The sequence below is a fragment of the Dryobates pubescens genome, chromosome 25, assembly GCF_014839835.1.
Source record: "Dryobates pubescens isolate bDryPub1 chromosome 25, bDryPub1.pri, whole genome shotgun sequence".
NCBI classification, from domain to species: Eukaryota; Metazoa; Chordata; class Aves; order Piciformes; family Picidae; genus Dryobates; species Dryobates pubescens.
Window position 1 is genome coordinate 1,901,884 of NC_071636.1, and position 23,338 is coordinate 1,925,221.

A 23,338-nucleotide genomic window follows, 5' to 3' on the forward strand; every position below is an offset into this window, starting at 1 on the left:
TATTTACAACCACCAGCAACCTGGTCTAGTGGCAGGTGTCTCTGCCCACGTCAGGAGGTTGGAAGTAGATGATCCTGAAGCTCCCTCCCAACCCAGCCCATTCTCTGACTCTGGGCTAATGCACACAATCAGGATTTTCTTAGGGTTTCATTCAATATTAGCTCCCAGTTTTCGTTTCTCTGTATCAAAGCCCATAATCACCCACCACTGCAAACCAGTGCTTCAGTGCAGGAAATGTGCATCCAGCCACTGTGCCAAAAGCAGGAGAGGAGGCAGATTAATTAGCCATGCAAGTTTACCACTATTCCCATAACAAAGCCTCAGAGCCCCCTGAGGGAGTGTTGGCCAGAGGAGAAGGCTGCTGGAAGAATATTTAATATTTTTATAGCAAAACAAGTTATTTGCTTAAGATAGTTTGGCTGGCCTACAGCCTGGCACTCAAGCTTTGTGTAGCAGTTCCAGTAGGAATTAAACAGCAGTTTTTAATGGGTGCTATGTTCCAATGCCTCCTAATGCATTTAGGGGTAGTGGCCAACTTCCTCACATAAAAGCAAGTGCGTGCGTGTGTGTACACAGAGGATTAGAGGCACACAAAAAGCTGAGCACAGCTGCTTCGGGTTTGTAAAGCCTTTGCTTGTTTTGTTTTGTTGGGTTGTGGGTTTTTCCCCCCCCTCTCTATTTGTGAAACAGGGAGGAGAGTTGTGCTTCCTTACCGTCCTCGTAGGCTGCTACAGCCAGGGAGCTGTTTATCCTCACAAAGGAGACATGTGGCTGAGGTCCAGCATCACCAGGACCGTGCACTGCTTCCAGGATGGGGGCTGTGTAGTCCCAGGTGCGAGTGTCCCACAACCTCACTTCTCCTGATGTGTATCTGGAAAGGAATCACAGAATTGTTTTGGTTGGAAAAGCCTTCAAAGAGCAGCAGTGAGTCCAACCCTCAGCCCAGCACCACCGTGGCCATCAAACCGTGGCCCAAAGTGCCATGGCCACACATTTCTTGAACACCTCCAGGGATGGAGACTCCACCACCTCCCTGGGCAGCCTCTTCCAATCCCTGACCACTCTTGCAGCAAAGACATTTTTCCTCACCTCCAACCTGGACCTCCCCTGGTGCAGTTTCAGGCCATTTCCTCTCCTCCTATCACCTGATCCTAGGGAGAAGAGACCAACTCCCACCTGCTTTCAGGAGTTGTAGAGAGCAACAAAGTCTCCCCTCAGCCTCCTCTTCTCCAGACTAAACCACCCCAGTTCCCTCAGCTGCTCCTCACTAGCCCTGTTCTCCAGACCCTCCCCCAGCTTTGTTGCCCTTCTCTGGACACAATCCAGCACCTCAATGCCTTTATTTTCATCCCAAAATACCTGAACAGAGACAGCTGAAGGGTAATTGAGGGAGCTACAAAAAGTGCTTTAAAACCCAACAGCACTCACAGCTCCTAGGCTGATTCTCCTCTTCTTTCCACACTGTGTATAAACCCAGCAACTCTGCACATTCTGTTCCCATTCACTGAATGGGAATAAAGTCATCAAGTCTACCAAGACAGGCAGGTAAATGGAAGCTGCAAGAACAACACAACTGAGCTACCACAGGTAACCAACTGTCAAGGGTAGCTTTAAAAATACAATGCAAGCAATGCTGGACTTAGGGAGAAAAGAGGTGAGTGTGCTTGTCCCAAGGCAAGGCTCCTTCATCCCAGCACTTCTGCAGGTACCAAGCACTCAGCAACCCCCATCCAATCTACTGCTCTTGCTAAAAAGTCTTAAAGCCTCATCAATGGATCAGATTGGTTAACATTCCTAAAGCCTCACTGATTTATGAATGCATTAAGACTCATCTTTAGAATTAGAATTTAGCATTAGAGAGTTGGGGTTGTTCAGCCTGGAGAAGAGAAGGCGCCAGGGAAACCTTAGAGCAGCCTTGCAGCACCTGAAGGGCACCTACAAGAAGGCCACAAGGGCTTTTTTACAAGGGCTTATAGTAATAGCATGACAGGCAATGGATTGAAGCTTGAGGAGGGCAGATTGAGACTGGAGATCAGGAAGAAATTCTTTCCAGTGAGAGTGGTGAGACACTGGAACAGGTTACCCAGGGAGATTGTGGCTGCCCCCTCCCTGGAGCTGTTCAAGGCCAGGTTGGATGAGGCCTTGAGCAACCTGGGCTAGAGGAAGATGTCCCTGCCCATGGCAGGGAGTTTGGAACTGGATGATCTTGAAGGTCCCTTCCAACCCAAACCATTCTATGATTTTAGCAATATGTCACATGAGGAGAGGCTGAGAGAGCTGGGGCTGTTTAGCTTGGGGTGGGAATCCTATTAATGCTTGCAAATATCTAAGGTGTGGGGCTCAGGAAGATGGGGGCAGACTCTTCTCAGTGGTCCCCAGTGACAGAACAAGAAGTAATGTGCATAAACTTGACCATAGGGAAGTTCCATCTAAACATGAGAAGAAACTTCTTTACTTGCAGAGTGCTGGAACCATGGAGCAGGCTGCCCCGAGAGGCTATCAAGGCCTGCCTGGACATGTTTCTGTGAGACCTGCCCTAGGTGAACCTGTTCTGGCAGGGGGGTTGGGCTCAATGATCTTCAGAGGTCCCTTCCAACCCCTACCATTCTGTGTTTCCATGAGTACCCACATGGTGGGGTTACAGTTAGTCTGGAGCAGGTAACACCCAGCAGCTCTGGGTGAGAAGCTAAAGTGCCTGAGGAGATGTTGAAATCCCTCAAGCAGAGAGAGATGCACAGCAATTCTCTGCCCTGAAGAGGACAGAGAGGAGAGCTGTGTGACCTTGTTACCTGGCTTCTACTTCACTGCTTTACAGGGGAAGGCAGAAGATGAGGTAACTGCATGGGCAGCACTTCTGCCTTCTCCTCCTCCTGCAAACGCTGCCCCAAGTCCCCTGTGAATCCTCCTCTCATTCCCAACTGACAGCAGCAGTGTTTGGAAGCACAGCATCTCCTCCTAGTGCACACACACACACTCACTCTCCCAGAGCCCAGTTGAGAAAGGCTCTGTGGAGAGGACAGAAAAACTGCAGCAGCAGCATGGGGCTGCCTCACTCCCCAGAAGCACTGCACTGCTGCTGGTTTTCCTCCAGAGCTTGCAACTGAAATGATGCAGGGCTGAAGACACACCACACCCATGAGAAAAATTAAAATGGCATGGATCTGCAGCCTGGAATTAAAGATCCAACATCACAGCACTACAAGAAGTGCTTCAGTTCATTTTATCTTGGAATTCAACCAAGTCAAAATGTATAGACTCACAGGACAGACTCAAACCAAAGTGGATTAGGAGGGGCCTATGCAGATCACCTGATCCCCCTGCTGCTGTGGGCAGGGACACCTTCCACTTTGCTCATGTTCTTCTGAAGGTGTCAGTGTGCACACAAGAGAAGTGTCAGCAGGAAAGAGGAGAGCTGTGGTTTTCTGCCCTTGTGGCCAAAAAGGCCAAAGGCATCCTGGGGTACATAAGAAAAGTGTGGCCAGTGGGTCTAGGGAGGTTCTCCTCCCCCTCTACTCTGCCCTGCTGAGAACACACCTGGAATATTGTGTCCAGTTTGGGACTCCCCAGTTTAAGAGAGGCAGGGAACTGCTGGAGAGAGCCCAAGAGAAGCTACAAGAATGATGAAGGGGCTTGAACAGCTCTGCTATGAAGAAAGACTGAGAGACCTGGGGCTGCTTGGTCTGGAGAGGAGAAGGCTGAGGGGGGACCTTATCAATGTCTGTATCTGAGGGTGGGGGTCAAGATGAAGCTGCCAGGCTCTTCTTGGTGGTGTCCAGCGACAGGATAAGGAACAATAGGGATAACCCAGGAAGTTCCACTTCAACCTGAGGAGAAACTTCTTTGGTGTGAGGGTTCTGAAGCCCTGGAGCAAGCTGTCCAGAGAGGTTGTGGAGACTCCTGCTCTGGAGAGATTCCCAACCCTTCTGGATGTGTTCCTGTGTGACCAGCCCTAGGTGATCCTGCTTTGGTAGTGGCACTGGACTCAATCTCTGGGGGGTCCTTTCCAACCCTTACCACGCTGTTACTGTCTGTACTTCTCCCTGCCAAGCCAGCTCTATGGCTCAGGACAGAGAAGAATACCTCTGGCAAATTCAGCTTAAGTTTTACAGACAAGCCTAAAAAAACCCCAGCCTTGCTGAAATGGAGCAACAATGGGTGGAATGCAGATGGCACAGGGAAGCTGCAAACCATTACCTCCATATGGTGTCTACAAACATCCCATAATAAAAATATCTCCTCACTAATCAAAAGCATTTCAGCTGCTTTTTACTGGCAGTAATGTCACAAGGAGCTGAACCATTTCCTTGTGCCCTCTCACGTGAGTGAAAGCAGAGGAGCGAAGGAGAAGGAGCCGGGGATGAAAAGCTGCTGCTGTCCCACGATGGCTGGGAAGCAGGTGGTGAAGTGCAGAGCACATGTGGGAGGAAGCAGAGATGGAAGCTGGGCACTGCTCTAATGAAGTGGTGCTGAAGAGGCAGACGATTTCATGAGGAGAAAACCATCAGGAAACTGGTCAGAACACGGAGTCTCAGCTGAGAAAGCTCTACTGGGTTGGAGAGCAAGAGCCAGAACAAATTTGGGGAAGAGGAGGAGGGGGAGGCTGATCTCTCTCCAGAGCCCCAGATGTCTTTATCGTTGCCTAATGACAATTATACTCAAGCAATTAAGACACTGCTATCACAGTGGCATTGTTAGCAAGCCTTTGGCCCCGAGTGTTGATGGCTGTCTAATTAGTGTTTGTGCAAAGTACAACTGCAACTAATACATAAACTGACAAATACACAAAAGAGAAACTGTGAACAGGAACATTTCCCAACCAGTCAAGGCTCCACTCGTTCAGTCCATGGCAGCAGCAAAGACAAAGTGCTCTCCTTCGTGGCTTGCTCACTGCTGGCACTGCAGGGCTGCACTTCCAACGAGCAGGTCTCAGCTAGGCTGCTGCTGGCTTTCTGCTCAAACAGGCTGCTGCTGTCGGTCCCTTTTGTCAGCTGCCTCGAGCACACCGCTCCAGGGGCAAGTCTTAGGACACTCATCACAACACAGCCCCAAAGAGGTTTTGGGAAGGCACTTTGGGAAGACTTTTTCCATTGTTTTTCTCCAAAGGATTTAGAGCAAGAAAACAGAAAAAAGGGGGAAAAAACAGGAGGAAGAAAAAGCCCTTTGTTTCACAGTCAGGTTTGGTTTCCAGAAGGCAAAGTCTGTTCAGTTTCCAGCTACCTGTGGTGATCAACACAACAACAACAACAACAAAAAACAACCCAACAACTTGGTTTCAGGCAGCCAGTGACCATCTGTTAATACTCAGAAGATCTGATGCTGAGGTCCTTGCAATGTCAATGCATTTTACTGCAGTCAGGAGGAATTCTGCTCCAGTAACAATCTTTAGCTCTAGCTCTGTTTAAGCTGATGCCTGTTGATAAGCAAGAAAAATAACGAGTCCTTTGCATTGTCTTGTTGCAACAAGCACCTCACACCTCTGATCTTTATTCCACCAAAAGCATCTGACCAGTCCTTCATGTGCTTAATTAAGGCACTTAGGCAGTGACCTCCTCAGTAGGCTTAAGAATAAGGCCCAATTAAACATGCAAAGCCAAGACCAAACCCTTTTAAAGTTGGTTCAAATTGCTCCTAAGCTTCATCTGCTCTGTAAGGCTTGAGTTAAGACAGTGGTAATTCAGAATGTTCCACCTCACAAACCTCTTCACCAAAACCACTGCAAAAAGGTAACTCCAATCACAGCACACAACACTGAAATGAAATGGATTCTGCCCCCTGCTCTAGACTCAACATTAAGAATCACAGAATGCTTTGGGTTGGAAGGGGCCTTAAAAAGCATCCAGTTCCAACCCCCATGCCATGGGCAGGGACACCTCCCACCAGCCCAGGTTGCTCAGGGCCTCATCCAGCCTGGCCTTGAACACCTCCAAGGAGGAAGCATCCACAACCTCCCTGGGCAACCTGTGCCAGTGTCTCACCACCCTCACTGGAAAGGATTTCTTCCTACTCTCCAGTCTCAATCTGCCCTCCTCAAGCTTCAATTCATTGCCCCTGGTCCTGTCACTCCCAGCCCTTGTCAAAAGTCCCTCCCCAGCTCTCCTGTAGCCCCTTTTCAGGTCCTGGAAGGCTGCTCTAAGGTCTCCCTGGAGCTTTCTTTCTCCAGGCTGAACAGCCCAAACTCTCAGCCTGTCCCCACAGGGGAGGTTCTCCAGCTCTCTCACCATCTTTGCAGCCTCCTCTGGACCCTCTCCAGCAGTCCCAGGTCCTTCTTGTGCTGGGGGCACCAGAACTGAACACAGTGCTGCAGGTGGGGTCTAAGGAGAGCAGAAGGGCAGAATCCCCTCCCTGTCAGAGACCACTGCTGGCTCCTGGGGAGTTTCTCATCAACTGACACCCCCAAGTCCTTCTCCTCTAAGCTGCTCTCAAGCCACTCCTCACCTAGCCTGGATTTGTGCTGGGGATTGCCCTTACCTAGGTGCAGGACCTTGCAAATTGGCCTTGCTGAACTTCATGAGGTTGGCTTGGACCCACCTCTCAAGCCTGTCCCAGTCCCTCTGGATGCCATCCCTTCCCTCCAGCACATCAACCACACTACACAGCTTGCTGCCATCCCCTCTCTGAGGTGAGGGATAACAATGGACTGCTTAGATATTGCCACCAGAGTGTACACAGCTCACAGAGCAAGGCTGGATGACAGAGGCAGAAGTTCCTAGGCCTTCCTGTGTCCTCATTTGCAATTAGAGACATTGCTTTTGCCACTGCAGCTGTAACCAACAGGTAGCTTGGCTGAGGGATTTCTTAAGGGAAGAACTGAGGGAAAACAAGCTAGGAGCAATGACAGAATAAAGAAGTACTTTATAGGGCAGGAAGGAATATAAATAGAACACAATGACAAACAAATGCAATAGAAATGGAACAGGGGAGAGAACATTTTCTGCTGTTACATAGTGTGGCAGAAAATACACCATAAAGACAAGAAAAACCAGATGGGGGCAAACCAAAGCCAGCATCTGACACAGCCCCAGTGCTGGGAGAGGAATGTGAAGTAGAGAAGTCCCTGATTCCACCCAAACAGCATTTGGGGTTGCTTGATACATGAGTGCAGCTATCAAAAAAGGTGACTAATTTGTACCCAAACTGATCTGGAAGCACTTGGAGGTTTAAGCTGCAGGAAGCACACTCTAAGCATCCTCAGGATCAGCTCCAAACTCTTTCTTCTGCTGGGGACTTCACTTTCCAATTCAACAACCCACGTCCATCTGTGGGCCACTCACAGAAGCTGAGCTTTGGAGAGCTTATACCCTCCCTTTTAAGGCCTCACTTAGGGAATCACAGGTCTAGGAAGAGGGTTAAGCTGCTGGAGACAGCACACAGCTCTCCTGCAGCTTCTCACTGTTATCTGTAACACCCTAAGTCCTCCTGCATGCCTCACTTGCTTAATAATTTGAAGTGCATGCAAATGTCCTACCAAGGGAACAGAAACAAGCCAAAGGGTTATATGGTAGGCAAAACATTTTAATGAACACTCAGAAAAGCAGAAGCTGCAAGATGCCAAACTGCCTCTGCTAGTTTCCTTCTTTGGGGGCCAACAATCCCCCATCATTTACCTCAAGGTTCCAGTGGCTTGCAGCAGCCCAGGCCCATTAGTTAAACCAGCTGCTCTGACCAAGGAAATGCATCACCCTGGGTACTGCCTGAGGCTACTGCAGTGGCAGGAGACAAGAAAATCACCTTTTCCAAAGGAATTCCAGAGGAATTCTGATGCAGTCTGGGAAGAGCCTGCTCCATCAGCCCTACTGTTTCACAGAGGACAAATAAATAATGCAACAAATCAACCAGGAGCTTACAGTTTCAGACCCAGGCAAGAAAACAGCATTTGAAGAGGATGTAAATGGATATGTGTACCTGTTGGGAGGAGCACAAACTGCAACACACTGCACACAGCAGAGAGGAAAAGTATCACCTGCACTCTAGGCACTGATGGCAACAGCCCAGAGGCTGAGAGGTTGTGGAAGAGGTAAAAAATAAATGTCTGTGGAGTTTGCTAGAACAGAAGATGGGTTTGAATGGCCACAGGAGAAAACCAGCCTTCACAAGCTTCAAAAGTGATGGCTGTGGCTTTTCAACACACAACATAGGCTGGGTGAAGAGTGGCTGGAGAGCAGCCTGGAGGAGAAGGCCTTGGGGCTGTCAGCTGGTGACAAACTCCCCAGGAGTCAGCAGTGGTCACTGGCAGCCCAGCAGGCAGCTGTGTGCTGAGCTGCAGCCAGAGCAGGGAGAGCAGCAGCACAGGGAGGGGATTCTGCCCCTCTGCTCTGCTCAGACCCCACCTGCAGTACTGTTGCACAACAGCTCTGGTGCCCCCAGCACAAGAAGGACCTGGAACTGCTGGAGAGGGTCCAGAGGAGGTCACAAGGATGATCAGAGGGCTGAAGAACCTCCCCTATGGGGACAGGCTGAGAGAGTTGGGACTATTCAGCCTGGAGAAGAAAAGCTGAAGGGGGCTACAGGAGAGCTGGGGAGGGCCTTGCTACAAGGGCTTGTTGTGATAGGACAAGAGGGAATGGATTGAAACTTAAGGAAGGCAGATTGAGACTGGAGATTAGGAAGAAATTCTTTCCAGTGAGGCTGGTGAGACACTGGCACAGGTTGCCCAGGGAGGCTGTGGCTGCCCCCTCCCTGCAGCTGTTCAAGGCCAGGCTGGATGAGGCCTGGAGCAGCCTGGGCTGGTGGGAGGTGTCTCTGCCCATGGCATGGGGATTGGGACTGGATGATGTTTGAGGTCCCTTCCAACCCAAACCATTCTATGGATCTATGCACACAGCTGTGCCACAACTCTGCACCCAGCAAATCCTAGGGGTAAGCCAATACAGCTTAAAGGGCAGGCAGGCTGGAAAGGCATCCCTCACAAAGAGGCAGTATCAAGCTTCTACTATTGGTTTCACCTGCAAGGCTCATTTTCACACAATGACAGCCAAGCCACTGGCCTGGTCACTTTAGCTAGCTCCCACAGGTTGTCACTCAACCCCTCTGACCTCATGCTGTCGTTCTGTTTTCAACCTTCCTAAAGGTGACTCACTTCCAAAAGGAAAACAAACAAAGATGCCTGACACTTAGTACCTCTGAACAATGCTGAGAATGAGTGAGGAGAGCACAGAGGGCTGGGGGAAGGCTGAAGGGCCAAGGCAAGCATTCCTACCTCCTGCCTTACAGCTCTGCTTTCCATCCAGGCTTTGCCAGTGCTGGGAGGGGAGGGAGAAACCTATCAAAGTTGTGCCATTACAGAAGTGACATTTAAGCAATTAAGCAAGGCAGGGGGGGGTTGTTCAGGCTGTGTCAGACTTCAGTTTGTTAACTTTTATTCATTTTCAGTACTAATTAATATTTTGGTCTCCTCAGGTCTGCACACTGAATTAAGATGCAAGAGCTAATAATAAATACCTTGAGAATAGCCCAGGAGCCCCATAGCAAAGAAAGCAAATTAGCTGAGAGCTGCCACCAAGTTTTCGAGGGTGCAGCAGAGCGTTTCCAAGCCTTGGGGGCTAGTTTCACACATCATTCCAAAGCTCAGAGAGTGGCAAGCCCAAGTGCTTACCAAAGGAAGAAAGTCATTTGCAGGTCACCTTTGAGCGAGAGGAGAGCCGAGTGGGAGGCGAGGGCAGGGAACAAAGCAAGCTGCCATCTAGTAGCAGCTCCTCAGCTGCGTGTGGGTGGTGCTCAACAGCTTAGACTGAGAGAGCCAAACTCGGCAAGGGCCACTGCTGAAGCTGGGACTCCCGGGAAGACTCCTTCAGGATGAACACAGCTGTATGAAAGCAGTTGCAGTGCATTTAGCTCCTCGGCAAGAGAGAGGCTGAACAACATCACTGCCTCCACACCAGAGGATTCCTCTCATCCCACAGGATATTCACAAAGTTCTTTTCCTTACCAGGACCTTTTCTGAGGATCCCTTGGAGGAACAGCAGCTGTGCTCCACTCGGAAAGGGGAGGAAGTCTGCATCTGGTGGTTGATTGGAAGCACTCAGAGCACATTCACAGATTGCAGCAGGTTGGAAGGGACCCTCAAAAGTCATCTTGTCCAACCCCCCTGCAGGCAGCAGGGACACCTCCAGCTAGAGCAGGCTGCCATGGGCAGAGACACCTTCCTCCAGCTCAGGTTGCTCAAGGCCTCATCCAACCTGGCCTTGAACACCTCCAGGGAGAAGGCATCCACCACCTCCTCGGGCAACCTGTTCCAGTGTCTCACCACCCTCACTGGAAAGAATTTCTTCCTCATCTCCAGTCTCAATCTGCCCTCCTCAAGCTTCAATCCATTGCCTCTCATCCTCTCACTACAAGCCCTTGTCAAAAGTCCCTTTTTCACAGTGAGCCAGGCAGCAAAACAGTGTCATCACATGCTACAGACATGTTACACCACAGGACCCACTGTGCAGTGACAACACAGTTCAAACAAGGACCAGATGCAGGCTCTGAGATTGGCATCTCCAGGAGGTCCTAACCTCTGCCTACAAATGACTACATATGCCCATCAGCGGGGCTGCCAGCACTGGCAAGGGGAAACAAAAACCCCAACTGCACAATAAAAGCAGCAGTACCCCTGTCTGAACATGCATTTGCTTCAACACAAGAGCAAAACACGATGGGTTTATTAAGAGAAGGCAAAGAAATGGAGGCACTCTGCACTGAATGCAAAGGCAGGCCAGCCCGGGGCAGAGGGAGCCAGGCAGCAGTAGCCATCTCTGAAAGCCCAGCGAGCAGGCTCCTCAGTGCTTTAAGTAAACTCTGCCTTCGAGACAAAACTGCATTTGAATTGAACACAGAGAGAGGGGGAGAACAACAGCCCTTTAAAGAGGATCCTCTGAGAGATGTAACTGTAGAAGGGCTGGCGAAGGCAGCATTGATTGGGAGTGAGGTAACCACAAACAGCACCGTCTCAAATGAAAAGGGATTCAAGGGCTGACCCAGAAAACAAGCATCGTAACCACTGGGATGAAATGTTAATGATAAACACAAGATGCTCTGCATGCAGGCCAGATTGAATTATCTGATGTCAGCCAGTAAATGCAAGGCACTCTGGAGAAAGAGGAGCTGCTAGCAGCCACCTTCGGCTCGCAGCTCAGGTTGCACTTAATCAATCCTTGATACTCTGCCATCTTCTGGCTTGAGCTTTGGCAGCAGCGTGGGGAAGAGAGTGCATGAAATAGGTGCATTTCTCCAAGGGACAGCTAGCCTTCTACAGCTTATTTCTGCTTCCTGACACAGAGTTAGCAAAGAGATCTGCTCCTGAGCCAGGTCAGGCAAACTATGATCCCCTCTCAGCCTGCCCTTCCCCTGGTATGTTGCATGGGAGCTGTGGCTACAGACTGCTAAACAAGGGACACAGGGCAGCCAAGGAAGAGGACTGATGAAGGGTCTGGAGAACAGGGCTGGTGAGGGGCAGCTGAGGGAAGTGGGGTGGTTCAGTCTGGAGAAAAGGAGGCTGAGGAGAGACCTCATTGCTCTCTACAACTCCCTGAAAGGAGGTTTGAGTGAGGTGGGAGTTGGTCTCTTCTCCCTAGGATCAGGTGATAGGAGGAGAGGAAACGGCCTGGAGCTGTGCCAGGGGAGGGTTAGGTTGGAGATGAGGAAAAATGTCCTTGCTGCAAGAGTGCTCAGGGATTGAAAGAGGCTGCCCAGGAAGGTGGTGGAGTCCCCAACCCTGGAGGTGTTCAAGCAATGTGTGGCCATGGCACTGTGGGGCATGGTTTAGTGGCCGTGGTGATGCTGAGCTGATGGCTGGACTCAATCTTAGAGGTCTTCTCCAACCTTAATGGTCCCATACCCCTATGGATCACACTTGCAGCTGCTGTTCAAGTCACTCTGCCCACAGCCTGCACAAATTTATTTTCAGAAAGATTAAAAAAAAAGCTCCACAGCAACTACAATAAAAATCATTCCTCTCTCCAAGAGAGCCTGGAAGAGTGTAGTGAAGAACACAGGATTAAACCTAGCACAGCACAGGCTCACATCAAATCTGCCTGCTCCCAGCCTTACTCCAAACACACAACAGCCCCAGATTTTCTGCTGGATAACCTCTCTCCCCATCCCTTTTTTCATTTTGCTAAGCATCCTCTGATCTCCCAAGATCCTGAGCTGGACACCCTGAAAGCAGGGAGCAGCTGCTATCCACTGCCACAGTTTCCAGCTATAAAGACAGAGTGCAATGCCTGGCTGGCCTGACTGAGCTGAGCCAGTGCTGCAGCTGCTCCCCAAAACCAGGCATCAAAAAGCCCTGCTCAAAGCAGTGGCCCTATTTTTCTCCAGAGCAGCAACCTGATTGCAGCAGCAGGAGAGGTAAACAATGCCACAAGCCACAGCTTAGGAAATGCCAGACACAAAATGAGCTCTAAGACCATCCCCAACTTCTCAGGCCTTGCAAAGTCACATCACAGCTCCATGCAGGCTGCAGTCTAGGAGTGTTCCCATGGAGAGCTAAGCACAGGAGTGGTTGCCAAACTGCAGATAGAAGCTTGAAGTGTTACAACCAATTGGTATTAATACCCAGAAGGAAAGTGACTTCTGTTAACCTCAGCTACATGATTTCTTTATTCTTCATTTAAATTCTTTCCTCAGTACTCACAGAATGCAGGAGACCACCAGAACATCACACTGTGATGACAAATCTGAAAGCACAGCACCTTAAGCTGGGAGAGAAAGGGAAGGGCAGTGTTTGGGTTCATAAAAACCAAACAACAAACCCCCAAATGCCTCCTCCTCCATCTCCCTCTCCTGAATCCTTACCAAACTGCAGGAAGAACAAAGTCATTGCCTGCACAATTTGCCACCACCCTTGGAAGTGCCAGGTGTGCTCCAATCTGAAAGGGGAGGAGGTCTTCCTCTGGTGCTTTAGTTACAACATTGAGACTGCTGTTTGATGCCTGCCATGAGATATTACTGGGAGGTGAGGCTGTCTTGCAGGCTGTGATCATCACTGGCAGAACAACCAATTTGTCCTCTGTTGGGCAAGAGTCACAGAATACTTTCCTACTTGCAGCAGTTTCAAAGATGTTTCCAGCTACCAGACAGAAGAGCAGGCAGTAAACAGCAAAAGGAGTGAAGTTAACTCTTGAGTTCTAGTAGTCTAAGGTGAAGTCCAACAGCTGAATTCTGAATTCCCCAGGTTGTTTTAGCTGATATCCTCTGGGAGCTTCCCATAAGAAGCTCTGTGACTACAATCCATTTCCTCAGAGCAGGGCAACTGCTGAAAAGCCACTGGAGTGAAACCCACATCATCACTTTTCCCCATGGATAAGCATATGGAGCTCTTTCCTCAGGGGCCTCCTGCCTGTTCACCTACTTCAAGAACCTTTCAGGAACCTGAACTATTTCATGGCACCTCCTCCCTTCAGCCATGCAAGCTCATCACAAGCATCAAGGCACACTGAAGGAACTGGGGCACCAGTATGAAAACACTCTGTGGAACTGCACAAACCCAACTTCTGGAATACACCAAGCTGAACTAGGGACTAAATTCATGTGCAGGATTAATGGCCTTGGTTTGTTAGTTCTTTAGACATTTAATTTCTTCTGCCTGCCTTCTAGATGCTGCATGTTTGGATTTAACCCCAGTGGAGAAAATGAAGATAAAGAAGAGCTGGAGTTTTTGGCAGCAGCATGGAGACAACTGGGGTTTCTGGCTCCCAGAGAAGTACAGGAGGTTTCATTAGAGCCAGTGGAACACATACAGCAGTGCAGATCCCCAGCCAAGGCCAGGAAACACGTTGCCCAAGCTGAAGGGCACAAAAGAAGTCAGGTTGCTATCTGCAGAGCTGGATCCCAGCTGCAGACCACAGCAGGCTGGGAGCTGCAGGGCTTTACTGGTGGCCCATGGCAGTTGCAACCCAAGGCACAATGGTGCTCTGGGCACACAAGTTCTTCAAGCCCTTCCCATGGCCAGTGTTGAGGTTATCACCATGTGGCACTGCCCCCCCAGAGGTCACAGGCCACACAGCTCTTGTGTGCTCATCTCTAGAGCTGAACTGACTACAGCAGCAAAAACACAGATTCACAGAAGGGTTTGGGTTCAAAGGGACCTTCAAGATCATCTGGTTCCAACCCCCAGCCATGGGCAGGGACACCAGGCTGCTCAAGGCCTCATCCAACCTGGCCTTGAGCACAGATTCATTAAGGTTGGAAAAGATCTCCAAGGCCATCAAGTGCAACCATCAATGAAGTGAAGAGTGGAGAAAGAGAAGCAGTAGTCAGTAAATAAGATGGCAGAGACCTCTGGATGCAGGAATAAAACCAGTGGAAAAGCACCTAGTAAAACAACACCACCACCCAAGCAACATCACCAGCTACACAAAAGAAAGCCTCCCCTTTGACTCCTGCTGCCTGTTAGTTCCCATTTCCACCCCCAGCTGTCCAAAAGCATGTTTAACCCCACTGAACACAAGCACACCATTGGCTACCACAGACTCACAGAAATGCAGAATGCTTTGGGTTGGAAGGGACCTCTGAAGCCCATCCAGTCCAGCTGCCACCAGAGCAGGCTGCTCAGAGCCCCAGACAACCTCACCCACAATGGCTCCAGGCAAGAGGCATCTCCCACCTCTCAGGGCAACCTGAATCAGGCTCTCCCCACCCTCAGTGTCAAATATTTTTCCACTCTGAATCTCCCTCTTTCAGTTCCAAACCATCACCCCCTGTCCTGGCACAACAGGCCCTGCTCAGAAGTCTGTCCCCAGCTTTCTGGTCAACCCCTTTCAGTACTGAAAGGCTACCAGAAGGTCTCCCTGGAGCCTTCTCTTCTCCAGGCTGAACAACCCCAACTTAAAGAAGGTCCATGTGATACAGAACCCTGGTAAGTTAAGGACAAAGTCCTCTGACAGCCTCCAGGATGCTATCATTTGTATTTACCCCTGTGACTGCTTGTGGAGGGTTACCAACTACTGAACCTCTAGAAGGCAAGCAGAACACAGCAAGGCCTTCCAGCTACTGAGACAGCCATGGGAACCTCTTCTGAGAGCTTGTGGGGCTCTTCAAATTGCCTTTAAAGAGTGTAAATTAAATGAAAAGCCAACAGGAAATCAAGGTCCTGACCAAGCTTTATATCACAAATCAAGAAGTTGGAGTGCCTCAGGGTTCTGGGCTGGGTTTTTCCTACCTACCCTTAGACTGCCTCTGAAATACCAATGGAGAAAAGCAACAGTCCTTCTGAAGTCAGCTTGCCAAGCAGACAAAACCAGCCTTTTGATTCAGAGATCTCTGTGGGGAAAAAGAGCCTTCTGCACTGCTGAAATGACTTGCAGCTCACCACCAGTATCAGACACTCTTGAGACAATCTGCCTCAACCCCACAGCAACCTCAGCCAGGGAAATGAATTCTGGTAGCCTCCAACACCTGCTTCTTTTGAACTGGAGACAGAGCCATACCAGAGATTTCAGCCAGTGAGGATGAGGTGAGCATCCCCCCACTCTGTACTCACCCAGCAATGACAACTCCATCCCAAGAGTGCACATCACACAGGACTTTTCCCAGCTCATACTGCAGCTGGCTCACAGCACCGATGCGGTTCTGCACAGAAAGAGGGGACACAGGGTTAGCCCAGGGGCACAGCTGCTGCTTCTTGGAGAGCTCCAGGTTTTGCTATGGCCATGGACAACTTGCACTGGAGCTGAGAGAAAACACATCTATTTGATGCTTGCTGACAGACAGAAGCTCTCACTCTTTGTTATCATTCACAACCTTTAAGTACAGAGACAACCAGCAGGACAAACAAGGGGATTCTGCCCCTCTGCTCTGCTCAGACCCCACCTGCAGCACTGCCTCCAGTTCTGGTGCCCCCAGCACAAGAAGGACCTGGAGCTGTTCAGACATGTCCAGAGGAGGCTGCAAAGAACCTCCCCTGTGGGGACAGGCAGGGAGAGTTGGGGCTGCTCAGCCTAGAGAAGAGAAGGCTCCAGGGAGACCTTAGCGCAGCCTTCCAGGACCTGAAGGGGGCTACAAGAAAGCTTGTGAGGCCCTTCTGACAAGGGCTGGGAGTGACAGGACAAGGGACAATGGATTAAAGATTGAGAAGGGCAGATTTAGACTGGAGATTAGGAAGAAATTCTTTACAGTAAAGGTGGTGAGACACTGGGACAGTTTGCCTAGGGAGGCTGTGGATGCTCCCTCCCTTAAGGTGTTCGAGGCCAGGTTGGATGGGGCCTTGAGCAACCTCCCAGTGGGTTAGTGGGAGGTGTCCCTGCCTGTGGCAGGGGGTTGGAACAGATGATCTTTAAGGTCCCTTCCAATCCAAAACATTCTATGAATCATCCCAGCAACTACAACAGAAGAATTACAACTTTCACCTCTGAGGGGCTCAGCATGCAGCCAGGGACCAGCAGTAAGTGCTGATGATGTGGGAGATGGTTAGGAGGAAGGTCACATCTCATCAGCCCTTTTGGAAGGGGTTAAAAGCACCATTTATCTGTTGTTTGGTTTGTTAATTACCTTGAACTAAATCAATGCTGAAATTTAAGCTATGCAGAAGGTCTCCCAAAGTCCCTGGATGTCTTTAAGAGTTGTGTGGCCTCACTGCTGGGGAAGATACAGAACTGAACTGGTTCTGTGGTCATGGAGATGTTGGGGGGAAAGGATGGACTTGATGATCTCAGAGGTCTTTTCCAACCTTCATCATTCTATGGTTCTGTGAGGAAAGGAGAATCACCTGGAAGGCTGAGTCTTGTTTTCAAACATCTCCACAGCCAATGCAGGAGAACAGCAGACAGAAAGACTCCTAGAAGTGATCAGTCACTAGGGGAAAAGGATATCACAGCCAGGGCTAAGCCCCAGCAATCCTTCAGCAGCTTTCCCCTTTCAGCTGGCAAGAAAGAAGTTGCAATCCCAAGGCCCAAGGGTTTCACTGCCCCCCACTCCAAGCAGGTTCCCCTTTCCCAGCAGCATCTGGCTGCCATCAGAGATTCCCTTTCACCTTCCAGTTGGTGGTCAGGGCGCGCTCCCGGGCACGGCAGCTCTTGAGGGCCAGCTTCCAGGAGGAATGGTCAGAGATGCTGGTGTCCAGCAGGTATCCTTCCTGCTGGCACAGCCTGTACCACAGCACTTCATCTTCTGCAAGGACTTTCCATGTCCTGCTGACCTAGAATCACAAACAGAATCACAGAGTTGGAAGAGACCCCAAGGATCGTCTGGGCCAAACTTCCTAGGTCATAGTGCAGCTGAAATGAGCTGCCCCAGCACCCTGGGGCTTAAAACTGTCCAGTGCAGGGCACTCCACTGCTTCCCCTGGGAGACAATGCCAGTGTCCAGCTGTTCTCATGGGCAAACATTTCCTTCTGCAATCCAAGGGGAATGTCCCCAGCAGTAACTTGTCCCCATCACCCCTTGTCTTTTCCATGGGACTCCTTGGGCAAAGGGAATCTCCATCCACCTGGTAGCCACCCTTTATGCACTGGTCCCTGGTATAGGAATAGGAAAGAATAAAGTAGAGCAGAATAGAATTAACCAGGTTGGAAAAGGGAGATCATCAAGTCCAACCTATCACCCAACACCATCTGACCAACTAAAGCATGGCACCAAGTGCCTCATCCAGTCTCCTCCAGTGATGGTGACTCCACCACCTCCCCAGGCAGCCCATTCCAATGGCCAATCTCTCTTGCTGGGAAGAATTTCTTCCTAAGATCCAGCCTAAACCTCCCCTGGAACAGCTTGGGACTGTGTCCTCTTGCTCTGGTGCTGGTTGCCTGGGAGAAGAGACCAACCCCCAGGTGCCTGCAACCTCCCTTCAGGTAGTTGCAGACAGCAATAAGGTCTCCCCTGAGCCTTCTCATCTCCAAGTTGAACAAACCCAGCTCAGCCCTTCCTCAATGGCTTCCACTCCTCAGCTCATTCTGGTGGCCTTTCTCTGGACACTGGCCAGCCTCTGCACATCTTTTCTGCAATGAAAGTTTTCTGGGAGAAGTCCAAGATTTAGGCTGAGATTTGTCTCAATAGCAGAAAGTTCTAAGCAAGAATTAGATCTTGTCCAGAATGATTTAAATCAGGTCTGAAATACCGACAGATAAATCAATGAAGGCCTGCACAGAGACTAAACTCTTAGCTAAACAAAGATATTTCTCCAGCCTTTATACTACTGAGAGTATAACACCTCAAACTCTCACCAAAATGCTTCCCTTCTGTCATTTCTTTTAGCAACAATGGAGTTTAACCCCACTAAAACTCCCCAAAGCACTGACACCAGTGTTTAGTGGCCACACTGCCAAGCTCAGGCAGAGACAGTTGGGATTATTCAGCCTGGAGAGGAGAAGGCTCTGGGGAGACCTTAGGGCAGCCTTCCAGGACCTGAAGGGGGCTGTGGGAGAGCTGGGGAAGGGCTTTTGACAAGGGCTGGGAGTGACAGGATGAGGAGCAATGGATTGAAGCTTGAGGAGGGCAGATGGAGACTGGAGATGAGGAAGAAATTCTTTGCAGTGAGGCTGGGGAGACACTGGCGCAGGCTGCCCAGGGAGGTTGTGGCTGTCCCCTCCCTGGAGGTGTTCAAGGCCAGGCTGGATGAGGCCTTGAGCAGCCTGGGCTGGTGGGAGGTGTCCCTGCCCATGGCAGGGACTTGGAACTAGATGATTTTCAAGGTCCCTTCCAACCCAAACCACTGCATGAATCTCTGACACCCAAATATCAGTGCATTAGAAAATGCTGAGGGGCAAAGCAGCCAGAAGACAATTCAGAAGCACTGTAAGGTTAGAACAAAAACATAAACTCCTTTCCCTGTTTGTGGCTGAGCAAGCCTCTCAGATCACAGCACCATATGCCTGAAGTCCTACTGACAATGCCTGACCAGCTCTATGACATTAGTCATTTATGACCTATTGGATTACAGTATGCATAAATAGGAATGAATTATTAAGTTTTTCAAGCAGCCTCAAGTTGCTGTCCACTGCAGAGAGGACAGCTTCATCATAATCAACTGGGGGCTCAGAATTAAAGATTCAAGAGGTAAGAGCCAAGTGAGGCAGGATTTGTTCTCTGTAGTTCTTAATTTAAGAACAGAGCTGCAGCCAGTGAAAGCTGCTGGGGAGAGCAGCAAGCAATGGTATGCTGCTTCCAACAGATCAAAAAAGCCTTCTTGGGCTGACATCACTTTTTCAAGTTCCAGTTGAGCACCTACTGTCCACTTCAGTCCCAGGAATCTTGGCCTCTCATGGATACAAGCTCCCACAGGACCATCCTGCTGTGTTTCCTTGTGCCCTGTTCCATGGTTACTCTCAGACACAACAAGGCACAGGGGGAAAAGATGAACTACAACTTGCTCTCCAGGTTAGATCAACCTCCTCTGTATGAGATCATTAAAACACACCTTGCTTCAGACTTCTTAAACCCACAGATCTCACACACAATGGCTTCATGAGCCAGCAATGGGCACTGGTAGCCCAGAAGGCCAAGGGCAGCCTGGGCTGCATCCCAAGCAGCTTGGTCAGAGATGGAGAGAGGGGATCCTGCCCCTCTGCTCTGCTGAGACCTCACCTGCAGGGCTGTGTCCAGCTATGGGGCCCCCAACAGACATGGACCTGATGGAGAGGGTCCAGAGGAGGCCACAAAGGTAATCAAGAGGGCTGGATCACCTCTGCTATGGGGACAGGCTGGGAGAGTGGGGGCTTTTCAGCCCAGAGAAGAGAAGGCTCCAGGGAGGCCTTAGAGATGGATTTCAATACCTGAAGGGGACCTACAGGAAGGCTGGGGAGGGACTGCAGGGATAGGATGAGGGGCAAGGGTTTGAAACTGGAGGAGGGCAGATCTAGGCTGGACATCAGGAGGAAGTTCTGCACAATGAAGGTGGTGAGACACTGGAACAGGCTGCCCAGGGCTGTGGTTGAGGCCCCATCCCTGGAGACACTCAAGATCTGCCTGGCTGTGTCCCTGTGCAGCCTGCTCCAGTTGGAGCTGTCCCTGCTGCCTGCAGGGGGGTTGGACAGGATGACTTTTGAGGGTCCCTTCTAACCCAGTGCAGTCTGTGGGAACTAGTGAGTGGCTTTTTGGTGGCACACATTTGCAAGAAGTCCACACAGAACACAAGTTACTGGAGCAACAAAATGTGCAGAGAGGCCTAGGGAGAGGTTAGGAAAACAAGAGGCACTTACATAAATCAGAGTCTGTAACATGATCTCTACAACTGCCCATGAGATGACTTGGAAGAGTGCATCAAATACATCACCAGGCCAAGACTAACTAATCAGCCCAACCAAAACACCCCCAACTCTGCAGGGAGATAGCAGCTACGGTTCACAGAGCACCCATCAACAAAGCCCTGTGTCTTCCAGGACTCCTTGGGTCACAGTAAGTGCACAACCAAGCCTCCTTGCATGCCATACAGTTCCCAAACAGCAGGACAGCTTGCTTTGCTACGGGCAGCATAGATCTGCCCCTGGAAACTCCAGGCAGCTTCTAGCAGTCTTGGTGGTGGTGTTGTGCCTGTTGGTCTTGCTGTAAAGACACACATGCATCACCACTGCTCTCAAACCCCAACAGCCCTGCAGGAAGCAAGAATTGCATCACAAAACACAACTCAAGACCTGCTTGTTCCAAGGGAAGGACAGGAAAAAAACCCTAAAGACACAGAACAGTTTGGGTTGGAAGGGACCTTCAGGATCATCTAGGTCCAGCCCCACTAGATGCCCTTCACCAAGCATGGCTGCCCAAGGCCAGATCCAACCTCACTTTGAGCACTTCCAGGCTTGCAGTCTCCACAACTTGTCTGTGCAACCTGCTCCAGTGCCTCATCACCCCCATGGGGGAGAATTTCCTCCTAATATCTCATCTAAATGCAGCTTCTGCCAGTTTGAAGCCATAGCCCCTCATCCTGTCACTACAGGCCTTTGGAAACAGTCCACTTCTCCTGCAGCCCCCTTCAGGTACTGCAAGGCTGCTCTTGCCCACAGGCTTCTCTTCTCCAGGCTGAACAGCCCCAACTCTCCCATCCTGTCCCCACAGGAGAAAAACCAGGGGTGGACTGAGTGACCTGGGTATGTCTGTAAGATTTGATACTTACAGAAGATCAGCTCTCACACAGGAACAGCCCAGGCCAGCAGAGCTAATGCTGCACCAAAGAAAACAATCTGGACAGGGCAATCAGAATGCCTTAGGAATCACAGAAACAACCCAGAGTCTTCTCATAGAGCCACAGAATTGTTCTGCTTGGAAAAGACCTCCAAGATCATTCAGTCCAACCATCAACCTAACACCACCATGGCCACTAAACCATGTCCCACAGTGCCATGGCCACAGGTTTCTTGTACACCTCCAGGGCTGGGGACTCCACCACCTCCCTGGGCAGCCTCTTCCAATCCCTGACCACTCCTGCAGCAAAGAAATTCTTCTTAATCTCCAACCTAGACCTCCCCTGGCACAATTTCAGGCCATTTCACTCCTTCTGTCACCTGAGACTAGGGAGAAGAGACCAAACCCCCACCTCACTGCAATCTCCTTTCAGGGAGCTGTAGAGAGCAGTGAGATCTCCCTTCAGGCTCCTCTTCTCCAGGCTGAACAGCCCCAGTTCCCTCAGCTGCTCCTCCCCAGCCCTGTTCTCCAGTCCCTTCACCATCTTCATTGCCCTTCTCTGGACACACTCCAGCCCCTCAATGTCCTCTAGCATTAGCCATCACCCAGCAATCAAAACCCAGTGCTTAATGCTCCTGTGCCTCCAGGGACACCCTCAGGAAGTGCAAAGGCAAAAAGCAAAGCAGGCCATCCAAAATTCAAACCTTGAACAGTTTAGTTGGGAATTTGCTCTCAATTTGATTTTAAAGTAGTATAAATCCATCTTAAGGGGGGGAAACCCCCACCCCCCCATCCCACCCAGGGTTTTTGCTGACACACACACAAAAAAGCAGCTGTTGTGCAGGAGTCCTGCCCCCTGGCCAAGCATGGTCGACAGCAAGAGCACCTCTGCCCCCCTCCTGTAGCAGCAGCACGTTTCTGCTGACAGTTGGGGGACAGGCTGAGGCACAAGCAGAAGCAAACAAAGCCAAAGTAGGCCAACTTCTGCCTTGCTTTTAAGAAAGAAAACAAAAAAAAAAGCAATCAAAAGCAAGCAAAGCACACACCTTTGGAGGCTGCCAAAACAGACAATGCTGGGCAGAGCCTGCTAGCTTCCAGGCCTTAAAAGCATTTGAGAAAGACAGCAAAAAAAAACCCCAACCCCAAGCATAAGGGGAGGACTACATAAAATGCAGCCTGCCTTTTCAACTTCCAGGAACAAATAGTGAAGGAGAATAAAGATCCCAGCCCCTGAGGATTTGGTTTCCTAAACCAAATTACACTGAACCCTGCTGCTTTACAAGCAGGCATTTCCAAAGGGTCCCCAACACAGCCTGCCCTTCACACACCAGCCCTGGCATGCCAAGCCCTTGTAAAAGCCCCACTGAGCAAGCCTCAGCTGCAAGAAAGCTCTCATAAAAGAGTCTCAAGCATTTCACTTTACAGCACCACTGTGAGCTGCTGCATTAAACCCAGCCATTGGCTCCAAGTCAGCTTGATTAGATCTGCCTGCTTGGAGTTTCAGGTGAGGCCCTGAAAGCCAGAGCTTTATTTATCTGCCCAGAGAGCAGTGGAGCTGTGTAAAGCTCTCATTAAACCATGAACATAATTATGTCCACATCTACTACACAGAAACTCCAACTAGGATCAATGACAGCATCTTACAGGGTTGTTTATAGATTGAGAGGCTCCAATTTAATTTTCTCTTTAGTGTTCCTATTACTTTTTTTATTGCAGTTCTCAACTGGTTGCAGTGAAGAAACTTTGGTCTCCCCTGAGCTCCACACTGGAACAGTTTTAGCTCTTACAGCTCAGCAAGTAAGGATGTTTTGAAGGACTTCAAAAGCTCACACTGACATAGGTTTTGCTGTTGGGTTTTGCCTTCAGGGAATTCTGGGCTTCATTCTAAGCTATCCCCTCCACCCCCCAAGCCCCCAGGTCTTCCATCAAATCCTAAATGTCTTCTAATCCAATGTAAATCAACTGGCTCAAATCCTAATGGGGGTTTATTCATCCCCCTCCAGCTGATAACTGTCTTTGTTGCATCAGGTTGGTTTTCTTCCATGGACACAGAGACAAGGTTCATCTGGACTTTCAATTCAGCACAACCCAGGGAGCCAAGCAGGGTTTCATCCAAAGCCACACCGAGTGGAAGCTGCTCATCTTTGATCTAGGGACATTCTCCTCCCCCTCTACTCTGCTCTGCTGAGATTACACTTCCAATACTGGGTCCAATTTTAGGCTCCCCAATTCCAGAGACAGGGATCTGCTGGAGAGAGTCCAACAGAGGCTATGAGGATGATGAAGGGACTTGAACACCTCTGCTATGAAG

General features: G+C 50.1%; 1 protein-coding gene across 1 annotated transcript in view; it reads right to left on the minus strand.

Moving 5' to 3' along the window:
• The window catches only part of FBXW8 (F-box and WD repeat domain containing 8), a 69,861-nt gene that overhangs the window by 38,857 nt on the left and 7,666 nt on the right, over positions 1-23,338 (minus strand). Inside the window, exons 3-5 of the mRNA XM_009909754.2 lie at positions 16,952-17,116; positions 15,464-15,552; positions 714-871 (exon numbers count right to left, since the gene is read on the minus strand). Of these exons, the coding sequence (XP_009908056.2) occupies positions 714-871; positions 15,464-15,552; positions 16,952-17,116 (412 nt within the window). The remainder of the gene's footprint in view (positions 1-713; positions 872-15,463; positions 15,553-16,951; positions 17,117-23,338) is intronic.